Source organism: Nannospalax galili, unplaced genomic scaffold (genome assembly GCF_000622305.1).
Source record: "Nannospalax galili isolate Female #2095 unplaced genomic scaffold, S.galili_v1.0 scaffold879, whole genome shotgun sequence".
In the NCBI taxonomy this organism is placed as follows: Eukaryota; Metazoa; Chordata; class Mammalia; order Rodentia; family Spalacidae; genus Nannospalax; species Nannospalax galili.
This window is the reverse complement of record NW_008346261.1, coordinates 3,987,777-4,000,312: the sequence shown is the minus strand read 5'-3', so window position 1 is coordinate 4,000,312 and position 12,536 is coordinate 3,987,777. Positions and strand designations below refer to the sequence as shown.

Genomic DNA, 12,536 nt, shown 5'->3' with positions numbered 1-12,536 from the left:
AGAGAGAGAGAGAGAGAGAGAGAGAGAGAGAGAGCAAGAGAGAGAGAATATCTTATGAAGAGTCAGTGGATTAGTACTGCAAGTCCTTAAAGCCATGCTGGTGTGTAGCAGCTCCAATGAATACAATTGATGGTAAAATATCTCTGAAGACTCCACATTTAAGAGCACAGTGTTCTACAGTTAAATTACATCTAACAATTTATAAGACATTGGTACAGCCTGCCCATTCTTTCCTTCACCAACAGGTACTTGTCCCCAAGGAGACTCCAGCTCAGAGAGATCAGTTCTTTGTGCCCAAACCTGCCCTGGAGGTCTGTGTGACTTTGGCTCCTTTCTATAGCCAGGAGTGGGCTAGGCCCAAGCAAGACTCTGACCCTTTCTTGTTGGAATTCAACAAGAATCACTTGTTGATTTTAATCACTCTAAGGGGTTTCATGGCCCACTAAGGATGAGGCCCTTCAAGGCAGGCATTTCAGAGCTGGCATGGGTCCTTCTCACTTTATGGAAGTCACAACAACTGGATCAGGAGTGAAGTTCCCAGGGAGCATGAGAAAGGAAGGTTCTAGGGTAGGGCATGAACTGCACTTTCTAACAAGTTTCTGGGTTGATGACAGACAGGGTACTAATCTGCAGACAGGGTAACCAACTTGCCCAACTTTACACTGAAAGATTTTTTTATGTTCTTTTGAGACAGGATCTCCCTATAGCCCCAGCTGACCTGGAACTCACTATATAGACCAGGCTGGCCTAAATCTTAGAGAGCCTCCTACTTCTGCCTCCTGAGTACTGGGATTAGAGTTGTATTCCACCATGCCCAGCTTTACATTTCAAAGTTTGAGTTGACTTTCTTGGTTCTAATGGCAAGGTCATACGGAGGCATGCTTGTGCTGAGTTTCCGCCAAGCCTCCCAACTGGTCACTCCAGAGTCCCTGGAATAATCTTCTTGACATAATTTTTTAAAAACAGTGACTCTGAGGGCAGAGGGCTAGGGATGTAGCTCAGTGGGAGAGTAATTGCTTAGTGTATATGAGGTCATGAGTTTTATTTCCCAGCACTGCCAACAAGATAAATATATATTGTAAAATAAAAATGATGGCTTTTTGCTCTCTAGAAATGATGCCCGACTGCAGGTCTCAGCCCTCCAGGCAGGGTGGAAGTTATTTTATGGGCCCTGAAGTTTATATAGTCTTAGTGGCTTTTTCTTTTGCAAATTTTACCAAACATGACTGCATGAGCGAACTCCCTCTGGTCTGTCTGGCTTGAGGCCAAAGATGTACTCACATCTTCCTTCTGGGAAAATTCTATTCCATCTCTGTGATCAGTGACAGTCACTTCCCAAGATGACCACCTGGTGGCAGTAGGCTTACACAATCCCTTTCAATCCACTCCATCTCCAGAAATTTCGTTCTTTCCTTTAGCTGGCCCAGATCAAAAATTAATCTATGCTGTGATAATAGGCATAAGGAGTCTGTGTGCTGCTCTCTCAATAGCATGTTTGCCATTTAGTGGATATGCTAAAAGGTTGTTTTTAAACCCAGATAAAGAATGATAGAGGAGTTTCAGGCAGACTGCTGGATCACAGATCACCAGGGAGCTGTTTTTGCACAGGTGGGCCCTTTCTGTACTCCACAAATTGCATGCATGCAGGGATCCTGGGTCTTACCACTTATCCCCCACCTCCCCTCAATAGATAGCGTAACATTTAGGTATCAACTCTGGATTCTACCACTCGGGTTTAAGTTCAGGTACCAGCACTAAGGATGGTTGTCATTTAAATAAGGAGCTCAACATCTTTGTGCCTCAGTTTCCTGATACGTGTAAGAATGGGAGCAATACTGATTTCATATCGTTGTGGGGATTAGATACAACAAGACACCTAAAGCACCCCAGAAGACTAGCACATAGTGAACCCCAGTGAACTGCTAACCTTCAGCCCATACCTTGCCTGCCTCTTTTGTTGTTCAGAACAAACTCTCTCCATGATCACTTACTCCCAAGCAGGTGCCTTAAGAGAACCAGCAGGTGTGGGCTGGACTCCAACATAATAACCATGGCAGTTATTCTGGGCACAATGTTCATCAGACCCATGATTACCTTGAAAGTTGGGGCTACTTCCCAAGAATGCCCAAGTGTATAAAGGGCCAGGGGCAATAACAGGATCAGACTCCAGAGAGCCTGCCTCTGCATTTTTACAGAAGATAAATCTTTGAGTATCATCTTGTAGCTAACAGGAACCTAACATTTGCAGATGAGCAGCGTGTGCAAGGGTAGGTAGCTGGCTGTCATCAGGCACAGCCTGAGTCCACTTCTGGGTCTGGTCCACACATTCTTCAAGCTGATAATGGCTCCTTCCCCGCCCCTCACAATCCTGTGATTACAACCACTTTCAGCCTCATCTATACTAACAGGCAAAATGATACATGGTTCTAAAACTTTGCTGTGTATTTGAATCACCTGAGTTTTTACAATCTAATTCCCAGGCTAAATATGAAAACAACATCCGGACCTCTGGCAATGGGGCTCCTGCATTCTAATGCAAGTTTGAGACCTAATGTTCTAGAATTTCTTAAGCTGTAATGTTCATAGAAGTCACTTGAAGAATTGTTAAAACACATGTTCTAGCCGGGCATGGTGGCGGACACCTGTAGTCCCAGCACTTGGGAGGCAGAGGCAGGCGGGTATCTGCAAGTTCAAGGCTAGCCTGGTCTACATAGTGAGTTCCAGGACAGGGAAACCCTGTTTCAAAAAGACAAGACAAATATGTATATATATATATATATAACACGTTCTAGTTCTATAGCGTTGGGGGCCAAGTGTGATTCTTTTTTAAAAGCATTTTAATATATATATATATATATCGTGTGGGTGCATGAATATTCTAAGGAACTCACATGGAGGTCAGAGGACAACTTTTTGGAGTTGGTTTTCTCCTATAGTGAGTTCTACAGTGAGTTCTGGGGGATTAAACTCAGGTCATCAGGCTTGTCAGCAAGCACCTTAACCCACGGAGCCATCTCGCCAGCCCAGAACTGGATTTTCAAACTTGAGCATGTATCAGAATCAAGTGGACTTGTTTCACTGCACCCCAGCTGAAACTTTGTTCTATACATAACATTTCTAACATGCTCCCAGGTGGCAGGGATAGAAGAGGAAACTGGAGCTATCAGGTGAGGTGACCTAGAGTCCCCTGTGATCCTGGTTAAGTTACTTAAACTCTCTGAATTAAAATTCTCTTCTCTATAAAGTGGTTATTGGGCAAGATCAACTTAGCTAATATGAAACGTCTAACAGATAGATAGCCTGGTGTGCTGGATCTCAGACTTGATTGCAAACTTGAATTGCCCCAGGGACTTTAAAAACAAAACCATGGTTGTTTACTGGTTTGGGGTAGGTACTAAGCATAAGAATTAAAATAACATTTTGGGAGGAATGGCCAATACTGTGGCTCCCAAATTTCAGTGTACACTGGGCTGGGCTCACTCCCAGTTTTTGACTCATTTTGACTCAATAGGTTTGGAATACAGCATTTCTTTTTAAGTATATGTAAAAAAATTTAAAGTTATGTGCATGTATATGTGAGAAGTCAGAAGGTGTCAGAGCCCCTAGAGTTGGAGTTACAGGTGGTTGTGTTGCCTGACATGGGTGCTGGGAACTGAATTTCGTTCTGCTGCAAGAGCAGTTATGTGCTCTTAACTGCAGCGCCATCTCTCCAGCCCTGAGAGCAGGCATTTCTACAGGCTCACAGGCAGGTCTAATGGGCCGCTTCCCTTTAGGATTACACTGGTCTACACCAGTGCTAATTAGCTGACCTGGGGTTGGAGAAGAATCCCTTTGCCCAGTACAGCACAGCATGTAGCATCACCAGCTGTCACAGCTATGCCACCATACCAGCTTACCTGGATTTGATGGGGGCAAGGGTAGGGCCCTGAGTGGGGGAACCTCTTTATAGGGAGGGAATGGGGGACGGTTGTTGGTGCCCTGGCATGGAAACGTGATGGTTGAGGGAGGGAGACTTGGCCGCCTGAGCAAAAGAAAGATGTGAAGTCAAAAGCCACAAGGAGGACTCTGGCTCCACATAGAAGTTTTAACCTTGAGAATTGCCCTGTCTGGAGATGGCATCCGCTTCCTGTTTCAGCGGCCAGCTTCCTGTCCCTGCCTGTGTTCTGGTGGTGAAAGGGAGCCCAGCTGGACAGGGGCTGGAGATAACATCAAGTGGAAGGTCACTGTTCCCTTTCAAGTCTGAGGTGTACATCTCGCAGCCTGTAGTCTGCCCGCTGCCATCAATCCAGCTTTGTGTTCACCGAGAGAAGCGCGGCCTGGAGCGATGGCAACAGGCTGGCTTTCTCAAGGGTGTTTCCTTGCCTGGACCCCCAAGGACCGCACTAGACAAAGCCCGCAGGTCTGCCTGGTCGCACAGGGCAGCAGGTGTCACCCAAGCAGCGTGGATGCAGAGTCCTGCAGACCCCGGAGGAAGCCCCGAGGGGAGGCGCACAAGCTGGGTGGGTGGCCCCAGGAAGCGACACCTCTCTAGCCCACGTCGCCGGCCACATCAGAGCACCAAGAGAACACCAAGTCTTTATTACAGGAATTCCTATGAAACAGCCCCAAGAAAAAAACACGCACAGGAGGAAAAACTAACAAAGCGACACGCACAGACGTGGGGCTGCGGCTCTCCCCGTCGCGACTGGCCCCGGAGCCAGGAGGGGGCAGCTGTCCTCCTCCCAGGGGTCACGGACCCTTGAGACCACGCTGGGCGGGTGATGGGGTGCCGCGCCCCCGGCACGACGCACGCTTCCAAACTTGGTCACGTTCGTCGCGCCTCTCTCCAGAGCCCAGGACGACTGAAGGCTCACCCTCGTCACGCCCCATTTCCTCCCAGTCTCTGGCAGCCCCCCAGGTCCCCTCCACCCAAGCTTCGGATTCCACGCCCAACCTGGGCCCCGCGCCTGCCCAGGCTTCCCAGCCCGTTCCCAGGTCGAGGGACGGGTGGGACACACGCCCTGCCTCCCTCCCCTTGGCAGTGGTTGGTGCCGGTTAAGAGTTCTTAAGAGTCCCGAGTGTTCTTCAAATCACCTTGTTGTCCGCCTGCAGCAGGGCAGCCGACAAACCCTTAAGGATCGTAGGGAGCCCCAGGCTGGCAGCCTCTGCAACTTGCACTCAGCCGTGCACCTCCTCACTTGGGAGTTGGGGTCCCTTTCCCCGCGGAATCTCCAGCAGCTCCGTCTTTCCAGCAGCTCCGTCTTAAAAGACAGCAGGACTGGTTCTGCTGGATGGTCAGAGTCCCTGACGGCCCCCACTGTAATGTAATTCTAGAACGGGCTTTTAGAAAAAAGACCCTGCTTAGACAGAATCCTCCAGCTCCGGGGTCACCCTCCCCATCCCTGCTGGGTGAAGGGGAGGCTGCTGGAGACCACAGCCAGCCCTTAATAGAAGCAGCCCTATGAGCTGGACCTGACAGGACTTGACAGTCCAAGGCTCTCCCTCCCTCCAAGAGCACGGTGCAGGTCCAAGCCAAGACCCTGCAGTGGGGCAAGGCTGAGGTGCAGGAGGCCTCTGGAAAGAATGGGCACGGGGAGTAGAGGATAGGGTAGATCAGGCAGGCCAACTATCACTGGCCAGGAGAGTGGGGAAGAGAGGCAGGAGTGCCTTCTAAAGACCCAAAGAGGGTCAATGGGCCAGTTCCCAAACTGCAACCTTGGCGATTCTGGGGGTTTTTGTTTGTTTGTTTTTTTAGTTGTTTGTGGGAGGGAGGGGGTGGTTCCTGCATTTCTGCTCCTTGCCCATGGAGGAGCCAGACTACCAAAGGGGCAGTGGCTGGCTACTATCTCTAAAGCTCCAGGTTTCTCCTCCCATCAGAAGATGGCAACTCCAAAGTTCTGCATCCCATGGAAAGTGGCAGTGACTGGGCTGGACTGTGGCGGAAGAACCCTGGGCCTTGGTACACAAGCACCATGTGTCCCAGCTGCAGCTGGAGCGCACCGGTCACCACCAGGTCAGAGTATCACTGGCAAGGTGAAGGTGTGGGCACCTGTAGGGGAACCGGAGGAGAAAAGAGTAAGTGAAGTTTTCAGAGAAGCCCAGGATCTTCCCCAGTCACTGGTTCCTGGTCAGCCTGGAACTCTACCTGGGATCACACCCACCCCCTATTTACATTCCTAAAAACCCAACTGCAGGGAACCTGGCAGCAACACCTGGGGTGGGGAAGCCTCTGTGTGGGAAGGACTCACAGGTGGGATACTGTTCAACCCACTCTGAGATATGTCGATGGCTAAGTAAAGGGACCTATAGTGGCAGAAAAGTAAACTGGGGCCAGAATTTGGTGGGCTTTAGATACCAAGCTGAGTTCCTAAGACTTTTGTTCAAAAGACCCACTCAGCAGGTGTGGTGGCACACACCTTTAATCCCAGCATTCCGGAAGCAGAGGCAGGTGGATCTTTGTGAGATCAAGGTCAGCCTGGTCTATATAGTGAGTTCCAGGCCAGCTAGGGCTACAAGGAGACCCTGATGAAAAAATAAGATCATGGAAGAAGTGGGACTAAAGGGGTGTCTGGTGATGGAATTAACAGGTGGGGCAGTGAAGGATTAGTGATTGGTCTATCAGGATGGGAAGGATGGGAGACTGACTTGCAGTAAGCTGATGCAAAACATTGAAAAGACAATCTGGGGTGCAGCGGGGGATTGGGAGCAGATCCGAAGGAGTAGCTGATGTAAAGAGGATGGTTGGGCTGCCAGAGTGGGAAGACAGAAGACAGAAGAGGGTTCAAGGGCAGAGCCATGGATAGTCACTGGAGGGAGGAGTGACAGGATAAGCATGTCCCATCATGCTTAAGTGTCCAGGATAAGCATCCTCCCTAGAAGGGAGGAGCAGAAATAAGCATGGCTCCTGGGGGCATAGGGGCCAAGAAGGGTTTCAGGAAAAACCTGGGGCATTGCAGGTATAAGAGAGAGCCAGAATTCAGGATAGGTCCTGGTGCTGACAGGCAACCTCCTTGAGTCAGTCCCCTCCTAGAGGCTGCCAGCTTGTAGTGGGTGCAGAAGGATGCCACTCTCCCATCAGTTGAGGACTACTGGTGTTTACAGTGGGGAGCTGGGAGGGGAAAAGCTTGAAGACTCAGGAGTGATGAGAAAGTTCTGAGATGAAGTGGCTTTGGGTATGACTCCTTTTTCCTGGGGACCAGAAGGATGGAGGAAGGGTTAAGAACAGAGGCATTTCCCTGGCTTCCCTTACTTGAGTACCCCAGAAAAGTGGGAAGCTGGATGCAGATCTGTGTGTGAAGAAAGTTTGGGGGTCATAGAAGAGGGCTGTGCCTGGGAGACAACCGGAGGGGAGGCCAGCTGTCCACACGGAGGGGAGGACTGCCTGTATTTTCTGGCTGTGCCCTATGGAGCCTGGTTTAATCTCACCTCCACAACTACCATGAAGGGAGCAAATACTCCTGCATAGTCAGAAACAGAGCTAGACCTGACATAAATCAGCTCAAGAAAGGCTGGTAGATGCTAAGCACTGGGACTAGGACAGCATCCGGGCAGGAGAAATTGGCAGGCAGCTTCTGGTTAGGGGGAAGGGGACATGCATGAAGAGAACAAGCACCTCTGGGTTCTGCAGGAGTTGTTGTCATTCCCTGTTTATCCCCCAGATGGGTGCACAGGGATTAGAGAGGAAAGGCAGCCCAGCACTGAGGCTCCAAACAGAAGCAGCTTTCTCAGGGCTATTTAATAATTTTTATATTTTATTTATTATTTTTATTTTATTTTATGTGTACAAGTGTATTGCCTGCATGTATGTAAGTGTACCTGTGTTATACAATGCCATGGAGTATGGAAAAGTGTTGGATTCCCCTGGAACTAGAGTTATAGATAGTTGTTGGGTACTGGGGATTGAACCCGGGTCCTCTGCAAGAACAGCTAGTGCTCTTAACCACTAAGCCATCTCTCTCAGCCCGTTTAATATTTTTTAAAGCTGGCCATGGCAGTATGCACCTTTAATCCCAGGGCTCAGGAGGCAGAGGCAGGTGGGCAGATCTCGTAGAGATCTAGACCAGCCTGGTCTACATAGTAAATACTAGGCCAGCTGGGGCTACAGAGCCTGTCTCAAAAAATTAAATGAATGAATGAAAGAAAGAAAGAAAGAAAGAAAGAAAGAAAGAAAGAAAGAAAGAAAGAAAGAAAGAAAGAAAGAAAGAAAGAAAGAAAGAAAGAAAGAAAGAAAATAAAGAAAAATCAAAGAAATAAAAAAAGCTGGTCTACTGGTTTGCAGGAGGATCTCATGTCCCCTGACACAAGGGAAGAGACAGGATTTGTGTTACCCAATGCTGGAGTCCAGCACCTCTGGATCCCTGAGAAGGCATATGGGGTTGGCAAGCTCTTTCCTGGACTGCCCCTAGGAACTGGCTCAAAGTCTTACCGCTTATTGTCCTTCTCTTAAGGCTTCCTCCACCTTGGGCACCTCCTGCCGCCTTCCCCGGAAGTCTTCATCTGAAAGGTAAGGGAAACAGCCTCATCCTCCACTCTATAAGACCTCACTTGGGCCTGTCCTCAGGCTGCACAGGGGAGCTGCCTCAATTCTGTCTCTTTGCTTGATTCTGATCCTGGGTAATGGTGCATGGGTGTGGTGGGAAAGGGCACCCAGGTGCTAGCCTGGCTCCACCATTGAGTTCTGAGGCCTTAGACAAGTTTTACCTCTTCTTTGGACCTCAGTTTTCTCATCTATCAAATGGGACAGGGATGATAAACTATCCAGAAGACCCTCAAAGTTTTCTTGTCTTTGATTCTGGGTATCTCCTGACCCTTGAAAGGCCTGATGGTATGAAAATGAGGGTTCAGCCATGTGTAGCCTGGCAGGGTCTGAGGCAAGGTCCTCTAGCCCTTGTAGCCCTTTGCAAGGGATTGGATGAAAATTGAAAGGCCCTGAGACTGAGGCTGTCTAACCTATGGTTGTTCGGGTAGGAGATCTGTCTGTCCCTCATTCCCCAGGGAACACTCCCCCAGGAGCAGTGCCTGGCACATTGGGCCCCCTTTCTGTGACTGTAGGAAGAGAGTGGCACTATGTACCACATAGGGAGGGTCCACATTTCTGTGGCCCACCTGCCCACCAACTCTTGATATGTCCCCCAGGTCATATAAGACACTCAGAACCTCCCACTCAGAACCTCCTCTTAGAGGGTTACTCATCACAGGCAAGTTGGAGCTCAACATCCCCTGCCCTGACTTACCACAAGCATGGCCCTCCACATCATCCAAGAGGTTGGCTGTTGACATGGCAGCCCCCAGCCTGCCCGGCTGTTCAGGAAAACTGTCCCAGCGATAAATGGGCACTGTCATAATTTGCCTAGTTTGGCCTGTGCTCTGCCCCACCAACTCACCAAGCTTAAGAGGCTTTCACCGTCCCGCCTGTCCCCCAACACCTTAATATTGTCCTTTCCATGCTCCTTTCTCAAGATCAGCTGAGCAACCAGCCAGGGCCTGACCCCTTACTCTGCTCCTATCTCCAGGGATACAAGAGTGACTTTCTCTCTGTTCCCCTTTGACTATTCAGCTTTCAACATCCTAGGCCCTTTGGGATGAGCATGGATGGCAATTTGGGTATGAAGATAGAGAAACATCTTTTCACTCAAAGAAACAAAAATGAGAAAGCAGGCCTCTAGAGACCAGGACACATGAGACTCGTTCAACTAGCAAAATTAGGGAAACATTTGCAGACATCAATAGAAGGACCAAGTTTTCTCCCAAAATGCAGATGACCCAGGATCAAAACTGAAATCATAGGAAGAACAACTTCCTAGAGAAGGAAGGTGAAAGCCACTGTCCCCGCCACAGGCCTAGCCATAGAGGTGGATAGTGGGAGGGTGGCCTGGGTTACAAAGTAAGGTGGGAAGGCAACAGAGCCTGATCCCATTCCTGAGGAAGGCCCAGGGGGGTCACTGCCCTTGGTATCCAACACCCCAACCCAGTGCCAAATGGAAGGATACGACTGATGCTTCAGTAAGTGTTTCCTCTTTGACTTCCTCATTTTGGTCTTCTCAGAGAACGCTCGGGCCAGTTCAAACAGCTTCCTGCGAGTAGCTGAGGCAGATAGACCTGTGAGCCCTTCATGCTCCTGGCAGCCAGAGCATCAGATGGCTTCCCTCTGGGTCTGGGGGCAGCCGGGGCAACACCAGGCCCTTGGGGTCGGGGGCTGGGGAAAGGGAAGTGACAGGAATCACAGACACCAGTGCCACCTCCAGGGCAAGGGTGTCATCCCAGGTTGGCCTGCAGGGGCAGCACAGGCCACTACTAGCCAAGCACAGAGCCCACCAGCAATCCAAAATCCGGGTATTCCTTCCCCAGCTGTGACAGCCACAAATCTTGGCTTTCTTTTCTGTCTGCTGCTACAGCCTTCCCGCCCTTCCCCAGCCAACTCCACAGTTGGTCCTGGGATTTCCATGACTAATCTGAGATTTTCTCCTGAAATAGAGCCTTGAAAGGTTCCTACCCTCATTCCCACTGGTTGGGGAGGGGAAAATGAGAAGACAGAAGCAATGGGAAGATGTCCCCTCCCCCAGAGGCCTCCTAGCCCTACAGAAAATGAACTTAGCAAGTGCCTCCCATCACCATCAGACCCTGCCAAGACCTCAAGCCACAGAGAATTCGAACACTGACACACGGGGGCAGGGGGATGCTGCACATTATTTTTCTGCAGACAGCTGGCTCAAGAGGATTTAAACTTAATTTGTAACCAGACTCAGCTGCAGAAAGAAGTGAGGCAGGAAGGCTGAGGGAGCTAGCTGGTGATTAAAATGTCACTTGAGTTCATCAAGAGTCAATAGTATTAAAAATCCTAGGGGGTGGGGAGCTCCCTCCCTCTCATGAGGCCACTGGGCTCACCTCAAAAGAGCTGGGAAAGGGAGGGGACAGGAGCTGGACTCACATTTTCCCATGTGTTTCAACTTGTCCCTGAATAAGGCATCTTCTGACACAGTGGGGTTGGTATCACCAGTTCCTGGAAGGAGGAGACACCTACTAAGAGACCAGGTTGTTGTGTTTCTGAGGTCCCACTAAGAGCAAGCAGCTGCCAAGGCCCCCTCAATGACTGTTTCAGTCTGCCCCTTCATTTAAGCAAGGGTGCAGGCTTTTTCCCTAACCACAGCAGTATAAAGCAAGGAGGACACTCAAGGTTCTAGGAGCACTTTCTTCTTGCAAAGCTCATTTTCTTCCTCTGAGGAAATGGGGGTGATCTTAAGATCTGCTAAGTGTGTGGGAAACTGGCTGACATAGGGTTCTAACTCCTCCGAACAGTACCATATTCCATGGTCATAATGGTAGTTTGGAATGAGCCAGGTGGGAGATTTACACCATGGAAGTCAGGAGGGACTGCAAACAAGGCTTCCTCTGTACCCAGAGCAGATTAACCACTGGTCAGTACATGGTGGTCCTGCACGCATCCTGACTCAAGGGTGAATCAAATTCGGAAGGACACAGAGCCAAGAACCCAGGGAGATCCTATCCTCCTTCCAGGCTCAGCCCCTCCACCACTTTCTCTCAGACATTAAACAGGAATGGGAGTGGGGCTTGGCCAAGAGTCAGAATCCAGAGGGCCACCCGGAGGGAGCTATCTGCCTCGCTCAGCACTCTGTGGGTTTCTCACTGCCCTCTTTAAACTGCTGTTTGCCATCCTGCAACTTGACTAATCCTGAGTCACCTTGCCTGCTAAGGTTCCTTTGAGTCACTCTGATCCATCTCAGCAGCCATAGCGTCCCTCATTAATTCAGGATCAAGGACAAGAGGCTCTGTAAAAACTCCCAGATGAACATCTGGAAGAGCCTAAGCTCTTGGCCTGTTGCTTATGAATCAGTTCTATGGGATTTTCTCTCTTCAAGCTGGGATCAGTGGGGTTCCTGACCCTTCTGCTCCTGTCCACCCAGCTTGAATGCAGGATGGAGGATCTGCTCCCAGCAAAGATGCTGAGCCTTTCTGTATGTGTCAATATGGGGTAGGAAGAATGACTGGTCAAGAGTCTGGAGTCCAGAGGTCAAGTATAAAAGCAGGACCTCTGGACTGCTGGCTCACACTCCCAACCCCAGCTCAACTCTCTGGTCTGTGCATCCCTTTCCAGCATCTGGAGAGAAGTCATGGGGGTAGTCTGAAATGAGCTGAGTCAGGGGATTTACACCAGGAACTGTAAACTGTGTTTCCCCGACTCTCTTGAGACAATTCTTCCTCCTCACCACCATGTACTCAATGCTTACACCCATGCAGAGCATGACTCCAGGGAGATACTCCTCAGCTACTTAAGAAAATGAATGAGCCCTTCCCAGGTCAATCTTGCCCTCCTCCTCTCCATGCACTGGCTTCAGTCAACTTGTATGTCCTCAGCTTTACTGCTAGGCATACCTCCTTAAACAAGCCCCACAAATCTCTGAGGCCTTCCTATGCTTGGCTACTACAAAAGAAATTTACACAGTGCAGTGTGTCCTCTTGTAGCCCAAATCCAGGCACAGGTTGGGAATTCAGCCAGCCTTTCCTAGGTCAGCAAGAACGCAGGGCTGCTCAGTGAAGAT

At 49.8% G+C, this 12,536-nt stretch overlaps 1 protein-coding gene across 3 annotated transcripts in view; it reads right to left on the bottom strand.

The window, feature by feature from the left end:
• Positions 1–4,560: 4,560 nt before the first annotated feature.
• Positions 4,561–12,536, bottom strand: part of Cuedc1 (CUE domain containing 1) — a 109,798-nt gene continuing 101,822 nt past the window's right edge. For all 3 annotated transcript variants that reach the window (XM_017800514.2, XM_029568106.1, XM_017800515.2), the window contains 5 exons: positions 10,907–10,978; positions 9,969–10,062; positions 9,213–9,271; positions 8,405–8,475; positions 4,561–6,028 (listed from right to left, as the gene is read on the bottom strand). In XM_017800514.2, the coding sequence (XP_017656003.1) occupies positions 8,408–8,475; positions 9,213–9,271; positions 9,969–10,062; positions 10,907–10,978 (293 nt within the window). In that variant the 3' untranslated portion in view covers positions 4,561–6,028; positions 8,405–8,407. The remainder of the gene's footprint in view (positions 6,029–8,404; positions 8,476–9,212; positions 9,272–9,968; positions 10,063–10,906; positions 10,979–12,536) is intronic.